This window comes from Carassius auratus, unplaced genomic scaffold (assembly GCF_003368295.1).
Source record: "Carassius auratus strain Wakin unplaced genomic scaffold, ASM336829v1 scaf_tig00025795, whole genome shotgun sequence".
Taxonomy (NCBI): Eukaryota; Metazoa; Chordata; class Actinopteri; order Cypriniformes; family Cyprinidae; genus Carassius; species Carassius auratus.
In genome coordinates, this window is record NW_020525458.1 from 1 (window position 1) to 17,003 (window position 17,003).

The following is a 17,003-nucleotide window of genomic DNA, read 5'->3' on the forward strand; positions in this document are numbered from 1 at the left end:
TGTCAGAGGAAGGCTGTGGTCATTTGTCTTCAGCTCTGAGTTCAAACCCCTCACACCTTGAGAGAGCTGGATCTGAGCTACAATCACCCAGGACAATCAGGAGTCCAGCTGCTCAAAAACAAACTGCAGGATCCAAACTATAAACTGCAGATACTCAAGTATGTCAAACACTAATACTGACGTACTGAACATGTGTGTGAATGATGCAGATCTACATTAAATTATGTTTTATTAACAACATTTGGGAGGAGCTTTTTTCAGATTAATCAACCAGTTTAGCACAAGTGAAGCTTGTTCTTATAATGAATTCAATTAAACACGCTAATTTATATATATATATACAGCCAACTGAACTCCGTCCCATGACAGCTTTCACCCCAGTCGCTACTATATCCTAAATCCAACATTTCCCTTCTGATGATGAGTTTGGATCCCCATCACAACCCACTGGCCCCTAATCTCCTCCTTCCCCACCAGGTCCAGCTGATGAAACCCAAGCTTTTATCATGATGACTTTGCTTGCCCTGCCAGAAAGACATCCTTTTCACTCACCAGTGTCCTCTTTTGCCTGAGCCACAGCAACCATTCCCTCAATCAGAAAGTGGATATTTTGGGGCTGAGACGAGCGCTGATTAATGCACATGTACAGTTTTCCCAGTTAATAACCAAAGCACAGCTTTATTCTTAAAGCCAGCTAACCTTCCAAAACAGTCATTAGAGTCATCAGGGAGCCAGAGCCGTACTCCAGATGCCTCCACTGCAAAACCTCTTTCTCCTCCCTCCTCTGTTCAGTCTTTTCCTCCATCTCTCTCTACATCTTTCTGTGTCCTGCAGCTCCTGTAACAGATGCTGGCGTGAGGCTGCCTCCACCAGCGGCTCAAGCCTATGCTCCTCCTCCATTCCCTTTGTTAGAAACTCAGAAGCGAAGACCAGGAGACTCTTGGGTAATCTTCAGCAGAATTCTTTATTGAGAACGCTCTGCGTGGCACTGTAGTCATCAAAAGTCTAACTAGTCATTAATACATTGTAGTTTATATACATTTCTAGGAGGAGGTATACATAGAGGTGGAGACCACTAAAACAAAGCATGCAAATGGAATCTGGAAAATGTCAGACACTGGCGTATTCCCAGCCTTGATCTCATCAGCATAACAGTGTCATTTAAATACAGAGGTGCCTGATAGTATCACCCATACCTTCACATTATCATAGAAACAGGCACAGCTGTGCCTTGAGTTTAGCAGGCACCTTTATCTTGGGACCTTGCCCTATCATCAGGAAGTGCATGAAGACAAAAGGTTCATGTCTCAGAAATTTGATTTTCCTGATTTTATCTTTTTGGATATGTCAGCTTTATTACCTCAAAATGTCTACTATTATATTGGAACCTAGATTTAACACTTTATAAATGTGTAATCCCACACCTTCTTCCACCTCTCTCTGTGTTCCTCCCTAACCACAAGGAGTCGATCCATGTGTGACACTGCCTCTGCAAACTCTGGTTTCTATCTCCAGTGTGAAAGATGGATCTCAGAATCACACAATCATTGTTGGAAAGGGTTCAAATACACAAAAATGATGGAAAACCAAAGAATTAGTGGAGGATTTGAAGGATTTTTCTGAAGAATAGCAAACAGTTTAACTGTTCAGGACTAACGAGACTCATGAACAACTATCACTAAACACAAACACACAGCTGTGGATCATTCAGCTAACAACACAGTGTTAAGAACCAAACTTTTGAACAGGGTCATTTTTATAAATTCAGCTATTATTTTCTATTTATTATTATTTTATTTTGTCAAAATATCAAAAAAAAAAAAAAAACAGATTAGAAAAGATTAGAAAAGAATCAGCCCCTTTAAAATAATCATATTTTGTTGCTTTGCAGCCTGAAATATAGATGGACGCAGTTTATTAAATTATTAAATTTAATTATTAAATAGTTTTTTTAATTGAATTAAATTACAACTAAAATGTGAGTAGTTATTTCTGTCTTTCAGGATATTACTTGTAAGCAGATTTATTGTTATTTGTTTGGTCAAAAGCAGCAATTAAAAGTTCAGTATATGTTAATGTTATATTTTATATATGTTAATGTTAGATATGTTCTTGAGTATGTAACTATTACACACATCTTTAACGCTTGAGGACCATACGATCAGTGACAGCAACACTGAGCAGAACGAAGCTGACACGCATTTTAAACCTTTAACAACAGAACGAAAACAGCAAAAATCAATAAAATGATCAAATACATCCATCAAAGACAGTTTCTCCCAGAATCCTCCAGTCTTTCCTCACAGCATGGAAATGTTTTAAAGCGTTCCTCTCGTTTAAGCTGCTTTTTCCTTATTTCTCCCTGCTCTCTATCAGGTCCTTTATCTTCTATCTTAACAATGTTGATATAGATATACACTCTATCTATACTTTTAACCTCTCATCTCCTCTCTCTCCAGTTCAGGAGCTTCCAGGGTAAATCCCTTCTGGATCCTCTATTTGTAGGAGACTCTAATCGCTCCGTCACTCGTCTGTGATCCCAAAATCAGCTCACATTGGTTCTGGTTCAATCAGGCAAACCAGCAGACAGTTTTTCAGCCATTCTTTTCTCATCAGAAGGGTCTCTCTCTCAGCAGCAGATCCAAGCCCTCGCTCGATGCTCATCAGACGCTTTCAAAAGCTGCAGAAGATCCAATCGATTTCAGATTAAAAAGCCCATCAAGCCCTGATCAGCTCTAACTGTTCCTGTCCCAGCGTGGGATATGAGGGAGTTCTCTGGCTGTATTCTGAGCTCGGACAGATATACACCAAATATACACACTATTGACTCAGTCTGATTATATGAGTGTCAACTTCTGAACCTGTGTTTGTGTGTTTATAGTGTGGATCATGGAGGAGAGAAGATGATGAGAGCAGGACTACGAAAGTGTAGGTCTACACACACACACACACTCACACTCACACTCACAAACACACACACACACACAGAGACACACACACACAGAGAGAGACACACACTAACACACACACAAACATATAAATATAGTTTATTGCTGTGATTCAGTTTGAATGTTCAGCATCATTTCTCCAGGCTTCATTTTTTTTTTGTGGAAATCATAATATATTACCAATCAAAATACAATAACAAACAGTTTTTTTAAACAGTAACATTAATAATAATAAGTTACTGTTTTTATTGATTGTTCTTTTTTTTTTTTTACTTTTCTTTTCTGCGTTACTTGTGTTATAATGTTAAGGTCATTTAGGGGTAACAATTTGATAGAATACCTGAAGATAAATGTCACAACAAGAATAAAGAATTATTTCACTTAATGTTAATGGGTTGAAAAATTCTATCAAACGAAGTAAACTTATAACTAAGAGGAAAAGAGAGAACCAGCATATCATTTTTTTGCAGGAGACTCACTTAGAACAAACTGAACATGAAAAACTGAAAAGGTTAGGATTTAGAAACACTTTTTATTCATCTTACACTAAAGGACATGCCAGAGGAGTTGCAATATTGATATCGAATAAGGCAAGGCAAGTCTATTTATATAGCACATTTCGTACACAATGGTAATTCAAAGTGCTTTACATAAAAGAAAGTAAAATAATCATGAAGAAAAATAATAACAAAAATAAAACAAGCCATTTAAAAACTTTTAAAATGATTAAAACATTTAAAAACAGTTAGAAAATGATTTTACATAAAATAAAATAAAAAACAGTGAAAATATAGTGCAATCAGTTCGGACACTGCACAGTGCTCATTCAATAAATGCACAGCTAAACAGATGCGTTTTGAGTCTAGATTTAAATGTGACTAGTGTTTTAGCACATCTGATCTCTTCTGGAAGCTGATTCCAACTGCTGGCGGCATAGTAACTAAAGGAGGACTCCCCTTGTTTTGTGTGAACCCTTGGTATTTCTAACTGACTCGATCCTAATGGTCTGAGCGCTCTGTTAGGTTTATATTCAGTGAACATATCTGCAATATATTTCGGTCCTAGGTCATTTAGTGACTTATATACGAGTGAAAGTACTTTAAAATCAATCCTAAATGTAACTGGAAGCCAGTGTAAGGACCTGAGGACTGGTGTGATATGTTCAGATTTTCTGGTTCTGGATGAGCTGCAGCTGTCTAATGGTCTTTTTGGGAAGGCCGGTGAGGAGCCCATTACAATAGTCCACCCTGCTGGTGATAAAGGCATGAACAAGTTTCTCCAAGTCTTGACTGGAAACAAAACATCTAATTCTTGCGATGTTTTTTAAATGATAGTATGCTGATTGAGTTACTGCTTTGACATGACTACTGAAACTAAGGTCTGTCTCCAGAATCACACCAAGATTCCTGACTTGATTTTTAGTTGTTTGACCCCTAGAGTCAAGGTATGCATTCACCTTGAACACTTCATCTTTGTTTCCAAATGCAATGACTTCAGTTTTTTCCTTGTTTAACTGAAGAAAGTTCTGGCACATCCAACTATTAATTTCATCAATGCATTGGCAGAGGGAGTCAATGGGGCTGTAGTCATTTGGAGATAAGGCTAGGCAAATCTGGGTATCACCAGCATAGCTGTGATAGGCAATTTGGTTCTTACTAATTATTTGACTTAGTGGAAGCATATACAGGCTAAACAAGAGCGGTGCTAGAATTGACCCTTGTGGGACTCCGCATGTCATGGATGTCCACTTAGACTTATGCTCTCCTAGACTCACATAATAGCCTCTCCCTTCTAAGTATGACGTGAACCATTCGAGTACCATCCCAGAAAGCCCGGCCCAGTTTTCCAGTCTCTCTAGTACTATGTTATGATCGACAGTGTCAAACGCAGCACTGAGATCTAGCAATACCAGCACCGATATTTTGCCAGAGTCACAATTTAAGCTAATGTCATTTATTATTTTAATGAGTGCTGTCTCTGTGCTGTGATGCGGTCGGAAACCAGATTGAAAATTGTCCAGGTATCCATTTGAGATTAAGTATTTGTTCAGCTGATTAAAAACTACCTTTTCTATAATTTTGCCTATAAAAGGAAGATTAGATATTGGTCTAAAATTGCTCAAAATTGTGTTATCAAGATTGGTCTTTTTCAGGAGGGGCTTAACAGCTGCAGTTTTTAGGGAGTTTGGAAATGTCCCAGAAAGAAGTGAGGCATTCACCACTTCTAAGAGATCTGCTTTTAAGCAGTCAAGCACACTTTTGAAAAAAGATGTGGGAAGTGTGTCAAGACAACAGGTTGATGATTTTAGGTGGTGCACTATGTCTTCCAGAATTTTGCTATCAATTGCTTCAAAAATCGACATTGTATCTTTTTGATATTTTGGCTGAATCTGTCTGACCTCTGCATTACTTGAGGATGTGCTAATCGCCTTCCTGATATTTATGATCTTCTCAGAAAAGAAGGAAGAAAACTCATTGCATTTGCTGTCTGATAGCATTTCACTGGTAATCTGACTTGGGGGGTTTGTCAGTCTCTCAACAGTGGCAAAAAGAGTATGAGTGTTATTTAAGTTACTTTTTATAAGGTTTGAGAAGAAGTTCTGTCTAGCTGTGGCTAGTTTCACATTAAAAGCATGAAGGATGTCTTTATAGATGCAATAGTGAATTTCAAGTTTCGTCTTCCTCCACATTCGCTTGGCTTTTCTGCATTGTCTTTTCATAGTCTGAACTGCTGTTGATCTTCTCCAAACTGATTTCTCTCTGTTTGTTTTCTTACTGACTATTATTGGAGCAATATCATCAATAACATTCTTAACTTTTGAGTTGAAGGAATCAAGGAGAATATCAACAGAGTCTGCAGAAATTCTTGGTGTTAACCCTTTCGAGTCGATTAACGCATATATGCGTTTTGAGTCATTTTCTCCTGATAACCCCGAAAAGAACTTAAATTACACTCTCAGTTTTAATCGTACAGATAAGAGCAATACATCAATCGAATCTGTAAAGGGTCTACTTTTTTTTGGATACAGACATAATAACAAAACACCTTAGTGCACTTATAAAATAAAGATAACAAACAAGGTGCGCTGTCTGCAGTCTTTGTCTCCGCTGATCTTCATTTACAAACACGTCATTAAAATGAACTGTAACTCCGTGAATACTCAACGAAGAGACATGAGAGAGATATCTATAGAAAGCCTGAAATGTTTACTTTGAAACTAAACAAGTTCTGCCGAAAATAGAGCTGAAACAACGAATCGATTTAATCGATTAAAATCGATTATTAAAATAGTTGTCAACTAATTTAGTAATCGATTCGTCGTTAAATAAATTTTATTTGCCATAAGCGGCTCATTTCGTGCATATTTCAAATCTGCGGTGACCAAAGTGTGGCAGTAATGAGCCACCGGAGGTTTTACTCAGCCAGTACAGCAGGTGAAGTAGCGAATAGCCAATAGCTGGCCTCGTTTTATGTCACGTGCTTCCCGAACAGCGTCTCTGCAGCATTCAGCGGGAAGTGGGAGTACTTTACTTTGAGCCTTCAAAATGAAGAGTAATCTGTAAAATCTGCACTACTGAACTGTTTAAGGGGCCGTTCACATATCGTGTCTTTTGCGTGCTCAAGTTCGTTATTTCCTATGTAGGCGCGCAGTATGCACTCTCATAATGGAATCGACGCGGTCGCGACACGCACGCGGTGCGATGCGCCCGTTTTTCCAGGCGCGTCCACACCGCATCCATTTATCCTTTGCTGAAATTTGCGGGTCTTCAAGGAGAGGGCACGTCATGGAGAGAGCACGTCATGGTTGCTTAGCAAAGGCAGACGCCTCAGGGGCGCTTCTGCCCGAGCGCTTTGGAAGGTGCGATATGTGAACGGCCCCTAATAATTTTATTTGTGCAGATTCTCCAGTACAAGGTTGTTTGCAAATGTTTAGTCGTAAAAGCTGATAGATTGCTTTTTAACAGTTAACATTTAAAGCTTTACAAACATGTTATGTGATCAGTTTGTCGTTTACCAGTTCATAATTCAGACTTGCAGCTTAATTATGACTGAATGAGAGAGGTAAATGTTTGAGTATATTTAAAATGCACTTCTTTTCTAAGTATTCACTGCTCTTTTTCACACAGCAGGTTTTTTGTGTGTCCCAATTTTTTTTTTCTGGACAACCTTCTGATGGATTTTACTTTAAATTGTGAGTTCCATTCAGGTTTCATGCCATTGGCACTTTTTTTCGAAGGATTGTTTACAATTTCACAGCATAAGCTATAAAGCTTTTTCCCAGTAAATAATAAAATACAATGCACTGCAATTTTATTCTGTTTTATCCTTATACTTCGTGAAAATATGTTCTCAAAGATTCCTTAAGCTTTGTTTGGGATGTTAAACTACTTTAGGAGCTCTAAGGACTGCCATGGTGAAAACAATATTTGAAATCTCCTTGTGAATTGTGCTAGAGTATGGGTCAGTGTTTTGATTGCAGAAGAGTTCTACAAAGGATTACTAACATAATAAAACAACTCCAGGTATATTTTTGATGAGGATATGACAATGCAAAATGGTTAAAATCTCTTAAAAATCTATGCTGAATGATAAAGACCCTTTATTAGTAATTTACTTGGGGAAAAAATGGAAAAAACTAAAATATAAGTACATAAACCGATTAATCGATTAATCGTAAAAATAATCGACAGATTAATCGATTATCAAAATAATCGTTAGTTGCAGCCCTAGCCGAAAACAAATATTCTGTGATAAAGTAATCCATATGAAAACAACGCGATGTCTATTTTTCATATCTCCGCTCATTATATCTAATGTGGCCACGCCCCCGCGCTTAACGCGCTATTCAGATTCAAACAGAAGCGCGCGGCTTGAATACACCCACACAGAAGAAAAAGCAGCCAGACTGTTCTTCAAGTTTTTATTTTATTTTACTGTTTGCTTCGCGATGAGAGGAATAAGACATAAATCACTCCAAACAGATGTGATGTGGTTGAGGATTTGAGAAATGGATTTCCTCAGAAAAAAGAATGAAGCACTTTATTCAGCAGAGATCATAAACATGAGTAAGTCTCTTTTTATTTATTTGTACTAGTTTTCACATAACGTGTAAACATTTTACTAGTTAGACTTTTTACAAATACTTTTTCCAAACTATAATTCCTGACTAAATGTATAATCAAGTGAAACATTATGACGTTTCAATAACAATATACAATACTATACCATTCAAAAGCTTGATGTAAATAATATAAATGTGACAAATAGAGATAACTCTAACAAATGTAAAAACAATGCAGTTCTTTCAATTTATTCCCCCTAAAAAAACCTGAAAAATATTCTCAGCTCTTTTCAACATTAATGATAAAAATAATGATGATGATAATAATAAATGGGGTTTTTTTGGTAGAAAATAAGATTGTTAAAAGGATTTCTGAAGGATTGTGTGACTGGAGTAAGGATGCCAAAAAATGTGTTTGAAAGTCAGCTTTGATTTTCCCTAATAAACTGTTTAACTGCTCCCCCAAGTGGATTTTTAATTATGTTGTGGGATAATTAAATATATTCTTAATATACTACAAACATAAAATTATATAGATTTATTTTGTTCTCACATTCTTTCTTGTAAGTCCTCCCTCAGTGGCACAGTTGAATGAGAGCCTCATTATGCAGCTCATTATGCAGGCCTTTGTCTTCTCAGGTGTAAATCACAATGATATTCATGATAGTTGACGCCTACTCGCATATGACTTTTACCAACAAAAAGTGTCTTAGAAAATTTAAATCAATATATTGTTTTCTGTGAATGAGTAAACAAGATGATTTTCACATAATTTAGAAAGAAAAATTCTAGGCTACAAGCTCCAGTTCTCAACTTTTCCGGGAACCAATGTTATGTATGTGTTTTATGGCCTTATTCAAGTGATTTAACATTTTTAGTTTTTCACTAACCATGCATAAAAATTTTTTTCTCAAAAATACAATCATGTACATGAATGCATTTCACATATTATTATAGCCCAGTTTGTGCTGATTACAGTGATATTAGACTTTACCCATTTAGATATTTATAAGAAACTGAAAAAAGCACAAATATCAGGGCATGACAAAACTTCTCCAGGCCCCAAAAATACCCTTAGACTCCAGAGGGTTAAAGATATAGCCTCCATAAATAGTACACTTGTGTTCTCATTTATGCATCTCCTTCTGACAGAGACAGATCTAGATTCAGTGCTAGCAGAGATCAATATATCAAAGAAAATACAGAAGTGATCAGATAGTGCTACGTCCTTAATGACAATGGATGAAATGTTTAGACCCCTACTGATGATTAGATCCAGAGTGTGTCCACCTTTGTGTGTGGGTCCATGTACATGCTGAATCAGGTCAAAGGTGTTTAGAACCGTTATCATTTCTTTAGTAGTTTTGTTTTCTGCATTATCTATGTGAATATTAAAATCCCCTGCAATTGCAAACAGTCAAACTCTGAGGAAATTATTGATAACATTTCTGTGACCTCTTCAACAAAGGCTGGAGAGTATTTTGGAGGCCTGTAAATAATAATAAACAGAATGCGTGGAGCACCTTTCAGCACAATCCCTAGATATTCAAAAGACAAGTACTGACCAAATGACACTTGTTTGCATTGATAGACATCTTTAAATAGAGCAGCTACACCCCCACCTCTCCTAACAGTCCTGCAGACACTCATGTAAGTGAAGTTAGGAGGGGCTGCTTCATTTAGGATTGTTGCACTGCAGCTGTCTTCTAGCCATGTTTCATTTAGAAACATAAAATCCAGATTGTTTGTGGTTATAAAGTCATTGATTAGAAATGATTTATTTTTTATTGAGCGAATGTTTAAAAGTGCTAGCTTCATGGCAGTGCTTTGTGTCTTTATCAATCTTAGTTTGATGCATAATAGGCCGCAGATTAGATGAGTAGGCATTTGTCAATGTTGCTGTTATTATAGCGGGGACCCGGCACATATCACTGAGACCTGCTATCAGTTGTTTTTGGTTCACCTTCAGCAGATAGAGGGTTTGGGCCCTGGCGTTGTGGCAGCGGTCGGAGAGCTCTCATAGGAACAGGGCACACAGGCTTTGGTGGTTGGGGGGCCCGCCGTTTTTTAGTTGATATCTGCGGGCTAGCAGCGAATGAGTGGGAGAGTTTAGTCCCAACATACACCAATTCCTCCATTTTCTGTGAGAAGCACAGAAGTGGTGATGCTGGAGAGAGGGATAATGTGTCTGGTGAGATGGGCTGTGTCTCTGGTGTTTCCGGTGGCTGTGATGTGTTGTCCTGGCTTCCCTGGCTGTTTTCCAGAAAGTCGTACTTGGGTGCTGAATCTTGTAGCTGTTTTGATACATCACAGTCTGTCTGTGTGGAGCTCTGTGGGCAGGGCTCAGCCGGGATAGTGTCTATCAGCAGTGCTTGTTTTGGCTGCATGGTGTTATCAGTGTCCTTGTGGGCTATGTCAACCACATGATGACTCGGACCCGGTGTGTGTGTGTGTGCTGAATGGATTGACACACTCTGCTGAAGGATGACGAAGGCAGAAGTAGATATTGTCCTTAAACACTCTTGCACCAAGTTTGTTTGGGCGGAGGCCATCCGGTTTAAACAATTGTCTATGGCCCCAGAAAAGATTGAAGTTGTCGATTAAATTTACTCCTTTTATATTACAAGATCTTTGTAGCCATGTGTTGAGCCCAAGCAACCGTGGATTCGAACCCGGGTCTCCCACACCACAGACATGTGTCTTATCCACTGCGCTAACACCACCCCAACACCATATAATCATGCATTCTTTATTGTTTGTGGTCTTCCCTGTTGAGAAGAGGTAAAGTTTGTTATTTTTACAGTTGATCACTAGGTGGGACCATGAACCCTTTAGATAGACCTGTGCAAAAAAAAAGCTTAGTTTCTGGCTTGAATATGGAGTTATATGGAGTATAACAGCATATTATATTGTTAGTGTAGTGTGAAAGAGAGAGAGAGAGAGAGTGTGTGTGTGAGAGAGACCTTTGTGCACTTACCTTGATGTATTTGAGAAAATCTAAATGTACATCTCGGCTCTCAGAACTACATGGGAGTAAACAAATGTGTCTTTATGCACCTGCTGCCCTTTAATGGTGGTGATAAGTATAGACTAAACAAAAGCAAAGTACGTGGATTTAAACACTTGCATGCCATCCTGCTGGCCATTTGATGGTGAGAAGAGCAGCAAGCAACACGAGAAAGGGCTTGACTTGTACTGAAGTTTCAGAAATGATTATGCAGCTTAACCCCTCCAGCGAGCTGCAGCTTATTTGAAGTTGGTATTGCATTTTGGTTCATAATACATTGTTCATAAATTTGATGCAAAGTAGATTTTTTTTACAGTATTTTAAGGTTTTAAACTGTCTATACCATCAAGAAAAGCCGAGCATTTGACACATAGGCCATCTCTAATTTTCACCATCAAAAGGCAGCAGGTGCATAAACACACTTATTTTTTTATCATTTAGTAAAAAAAAATTTATTTGCACAGGCCTATCTAAAGGGTTAATGGTACCACCTAGTGATCAACTGTAAAAATAAAATGTTTTACCTCTTTCCAAAAGGGAAAACCACAAACAATCAAGAATGCATGATTATATGGTGTCATGGCTTTGCAATCAAAAAATGTCGTTATAAAGGAAGTCAATGGGGCAAAAACAGCCACCAACAACAAATGAGGGAGAAAATATTCAAATCTAATGCTGCACAAAAACTAACAATGCATCAAGGCCAATCTTGTTACTAATCTTTGACATGCCCAAGACTGTTAACAGGTTAAAAAAAATCCAGTCCACAATCACTTTTTATATTGAAAATATGTAATTTTGTGTGTTTTTTGCTTCCCAAATCAGTGACATCATTTATGAACTTGTTAATTAAAGAGTTAAAATCTTAGATTTAAAAAAAAAACATTTGGTAGTTTTGATCAGGACTGAGGTTGATTAATAGATTTATGCAAAAGAAAAATTGAAAAAAATATTGATCTGATACATTTTTACAGCAGTTTACTTAACAACAAATCTGCTGTAGCTTGTCTCTCCCTTGGAGATGCAAGTTGAGAGTGTTCAGGTGACAGGTAATGTCAGGAAGGAGGGCCAGCTGGATGATCCAGTTTGGGTCTTTCAGCTCTGTCTGGTGTTTCCCCTTGGTGTCCAAGAAACTGTTGATTTCAGGAAGGAGGCTCAGGAACTGCTCCAGCACCCTTCCACGGGACAACCATCTTACTTCACTGTGCAACACTAAATCACTGTACTCTGTTTTTCTTAGTCCTGGATTAACTCTCTGAACTGTCTGTGGTGTAGTGCTCTTGAAACAATGAAATTGACGACATGCACAACCCTTTGCATCGCATTTTGGAATTCACTTGTTCTGAGCTTTGATACCAGTGCCTCCTGATGGATGATGCAGTGGAAGCTGATGAAATTGGGGATTTCATCTCTTTTTTTCATGAGGCCAACAAGACCCTTCTCTTTGCCTCGCATGCTTGGAGCACCATCAGTACACACACTTACAAGTTTGGACCAGCTGAGATGATTTTCCTCAAAAAATACTAAAAGTGCATTCAGAATATCCACACCTCTTGTTTGGCCATGGAGTGGTAGTAAGCACAACATTTCCTCTTGAAAAGAGTTTTTTTGGGAACCTCACTCAAGTGCACAGCTGAGCAACGTCAGTGACGTCTGTGCTTTCGTCCACTGCGATGCTGAAACAAGGTGCAGTGTGCAGATCAGCCAACAGCTGGTCACGTATGTCCTTTCCGATGTCTTCCATTCGCCTCATTATTGTTGAATCAGACAGCTGTAACCCTTTTATTTGTTTAATGATGGCGTCCTTGTTGTCAAAGTCGGCGAACAGTATTTCTGCTGAAGCCAAAAAACAGTCTTTCACTATTTCTGAGTCTGCCCGCGCCAAAATCCACGCTATTTCATAAGATGCCTCTGTTAAACGCTCTGCAGTGGAGGTTGTCCGGTGGATTTAGATTTTTTTTTAATTTCTAGCTCCTTGCTACCTGCAACACTATCCTGTTTAATTGATAGCATTCTGCTGACAGACCATGCTATGGTCAGACTACAAATGACCCCATATCAGGAAACAGAAAGATCACAGATGTGGCGTTTTAATTCTTCTTTATTACAAGATGTAGGATTTAAGGAAGATCTTCGAGCCCAGATTAGGTTATATTTGGAGATCAATGTACCCACAGCCCCCTCTGCTATAGTGGCTTGGGAGGCCATGAAGGCCTTTATAAGGGGATTTATTATCCAATATTCTTCAATCAATCAATCAATCACCTTTATTTATATAGTGCTTTAAACAAAATACATTGTGTCAAAGCAACTAAACAAGATTCATTAGGAAAACAGTGTGTCAATAATGCAGAATGATAGTTAAAGGCAGTTCATCATTGAATTCAGTGATGTCATCTCTGTTCAGTTTAAATAGTGTCTGTGCATTTATTTGCAATCAAGTCAATGATATCGCTGTAGATGAAGTGACCCCAACTAAGCAAGCCAGAGGCGACAGCGGCAAGGAACCGAAACTCCATCGGTGACAGAATGGAGAAAAAAACCTTGGGAGAAACCAGGCTCAGTTGGGGTCAGTTCTCCTCTGACCAGACGAAACCAGTAGTTCAATTCCAGACTGCAGCAAAGTCAGATTGTGCAGAAGAATCATCTGTTTCCTGTGGTCTTGTCCTGGTGGTCCTCTGAGACAAGGTCTTTACAGGGGATCTGTATCTGGGGCTCTAGTTGTCCTGGTCTCCGCTGTCTTTCAGGGCAGTAGAGGTCCTTTCTAGGTGTTGATCCACCATCTGGTCTGGATACGTACTGGATCCGGGTGACTGCAGTGACCCTCTGATCTGGACACAGACTGGATCTGGTGGCCACGGTGACCTCGGAACAAGAGAGAAACAGACAAATATTAGCGTAGATGCCATTCTTCTAATGATGTAGAAAGTACGGTGTTATGTGAAGTGTTTCCGGTTCCAGTTTACCTAATTAATGCAGCCTAAAAATCCTTTAACGGATTTGGATATTAAAAGCATATTAGTATGTTATGTGTATGCCAGGTTAAAGAGATGGGTCTTTAATCTAGATTTAAACTGCAAGAGTGTGTCTGCCTCCCGAACAATGTTAGGTAAGTTATTCCAGAGTTTAGGTGCCAAATAGGAAAAGGATCTGCCGCCCGCAGTTGATTTTGATATTCTAGGTATTATCAAATTGCCTGAGTTTTGAGAACGTAGCGGACGTGGAGGAGTATAATGTAAAAGTAGCTCATTCAAATACTGAGGTGCTAAACCATTCAGGGCTTTATAAGTAATAAGCAATATTTTAAAATCTATATGATGTTTGATAGGGAGCCAGTGCAGTGTGGACAGGACCGGGCTAATATGGTCATACTTCCTGGTTCTAGTAAGAACTCTTGCTGCTGCATTTTGGACTAGCTGTAGTTTGTTTACTAAGCGTGCAGAACAACCACCCAATAAAGCATTACAATAGTCTAACTTTGAAGTCATAAATTCATGGATTAACATTTCTGCATTTGACATTGAGAGCATAGGCCGTAATTTAGATATATTTTTGAGATGGAAAAATGCAGTTTTACAAATGCTAGAAACGTGGCTTTGTGAGAGGAGCTTGAAATGTTTATGGACAAATATTCTCCAGGTTTTTTTTTTTTTATTATTATTATTATTATAATGTATTTTAATATATATATATATATATATATATATATATATATATATATATATATATATATATATATATATATATATATATATATATATATATATAATTATATATATATTTCTATTTTTTTTTTCTTCTTTTTTTTTTCCTTTGGGAAACCATTGGGAGGGCAACCCCTGATATGAAGTTAATGGTTTGTGATACCCCTAGTGACCTGTCTGTTCTGTTCTTTTACATGTGTTGCATTAAAAAATAAATAAAAAAAGAAAATAAAGTAAAAAAAAAATTTAAATTCACTATATTAGTGAAGACTTCTGTGAATAGTGAGGAGATTCTGGACTTTACAAATATAAGCTGTGTCTGAAATCACTCCCTCGTTCACTCGTTCACTAGTCCCTATTCTGCCTACAGAACATATTTTAATATGAATAATTGTGTGAAATAAATGTTAAAGCAGAAATAATAAAGATGTAAACAGCATTTCTCCTTCAAACTCTCTCTCGCTTCCAGCTCGCCGCTTCTCCACATTAGATTTGTGGGTAAACAGTAGATGATGAATGTAGTGAATGAAGTGGTTCACTCAGAATTCAAACATCACTTCAGAATGTGTGACAGCTGATCTAGTGCACTATATAGTGTATAGGGAGCGGTTTCAGACACAGCTCTAGTCAAAGACATCTTCAGTGTTGTGTTGTTCTTGATGTTTCTCTCTTCTTGTGTTCAGGGGCCTGTGATCTCACACTGGATCCAAACACAGCACACACTCACCTCGTTCTGTCTGATGAGAACAAGAAGATCACATGTGTGTTTGAGGATCAGCCGTATCCTGATCATCCAGAGAGATTTGATCGTGTTCCTCAGGTTCTGAGTGTTGAGAGTCTGACTGGACGCTGTTACTGGGAGACTGAATGGAGCGGATATAATGCTTTTATATCAGTGTCATATAAAGGAATCAACAGGAAAGGAGTGAGAGACTGTGTGTTTGGATTCAATGATAAATCCTGGAGTCTGTTCTGCTCTGATTACAGTTTCTCTGTCTATCACAATAATAACAGAACTGTTCTATCTGCTGTCCCTTCATCCTGTAAGAGAGTAGGAGTGTATGTGGACGTGTCTGCTGGTGTTCTGTCCTTCTACAGCGTCTCTGACACACACACACTCACACACTTACACACACACACACTCACACACTTACACACACTCAACACCACATTCACTGAACCCCTCTACGCTGGATTTAGACTTTATTATCCTGATTCCTCAGTGTCTCTGTGTGATATTTAATGATAGAGAGACTCTTTCTGATGTTCACACGCACACAAACTCATCGAATCTCACATCACTAAATTTCTATTCATTTTTAATTAGTTTTTGATCATCATACAGAAGTTATGAATCTAGATCAGACTCTCATACTGTTGTGAATCTTTAATAAACAGAGTAATATGTGTGCTTTAATATTTCTATTGTAAACTGCTCATCAAATGTAATAAATGTCCATGAGTGACTCATTTGATCCTGAACTGGTTTCTGAATCCTGATGTGAACTGATGACAGTATGAATAATCATGAATGTGATTGAGATCAGAGGCTGAATCCGTCTCCTGATCGTCTGCGCTGATTTAACACTCGATTCACTGAATGAATTGTGTCCAAACACTCACAGTATCGCTGCTGAACACAGTTGATCTGGCTCTAATTCAGTCTTTCAGGAGCTTCAGAGCTTCAATCTGCTGCTTGATCACTAGAACATCTTCATCAGCATCTCTTCTTCTGAAATGATGCTCTTTTCTGCTTTATTATTAACAGAAGCTGTTATGGCTCAATCTGACAAACTGACATGAAAATAATATGAGGCTGTAGTTTCATGCGTACAGGACACTTTACATCTGTCCACTTAAAAGAAATGATGTCAAATACAAAATAAAAGCAGTCAGAATGATGTCATCTCATACAACAAGTCAATTCCCTTTTCTTCAAATGATGCTGGTGAAGAGCAAGAGTCTGTCATGGCATTATTTTACAGCATTTCTTGCATTCTGCTTTTGACACCAGGTGTCTTCAATACTGAACCTTTTCACAATATTCTAATTTTCAGGGATACTAAATTTGGGATTTTCCTTAGTTGTCAGTTATAATCATCAAAATGAAAAGAAATAAACATTTGAAATATATCAGTTTGTGTGTAATGAACGAGTTTCACTTTTTTAATGGAATTGGTGAACATTTTGATATTCTAATGATTATATGTCCAACACCTGTATATGAACAAACCCCTCTGTACAGATGGTAATAAAACTCAAGTTTGGTGTAAGTGTAACTG

General features: G+C 38.0%; 1 protein-coding gene across 1 annotated transcript; it reads left to right on the forward strand.

Moving 5' to 3' along the window:
- The first annotated feature begins 40 nt into the window (after positions 1 to 40).
- LOC113078492 (tripartite motif-containing protein 16-like) lies at positions 41 to 16,203 on the forward strand. The gene is made up of 3 exons (XM_026250791.1): positions 41 to 158; positions 2,882 to 2,928; positions 15,405 to 16,203. Exons 2-3 carry the CDS (start codon positions 2,904 to 2,906, stop codon positions 15,962 to 15,964), a joined length of 585 nt encoding a protein of 194 aa, XP_026106576.1. The 5' UTR covers positions 41 to 158; positions 2,882 to 2,903; the 3' UTR covers positions 15,965 to 16,203.
- Positions 16,204 to 17,003: the final 800 nt, after the last annotated feature.

Coding starts and splice junctions, on each gene's coding strand:
- LOC113078492 (XM_026250791.1), top strand. CDS start 2,904: ATGATGAGAGCAGGACTACGAAAGT. Junction 2,929..15,404: donor GAGAGCAGGACTACGAAAGT/GTAGGTCTACAC, acceptor TCTTGTGTTCAG/GGGCCTGTGATCTCACACTG.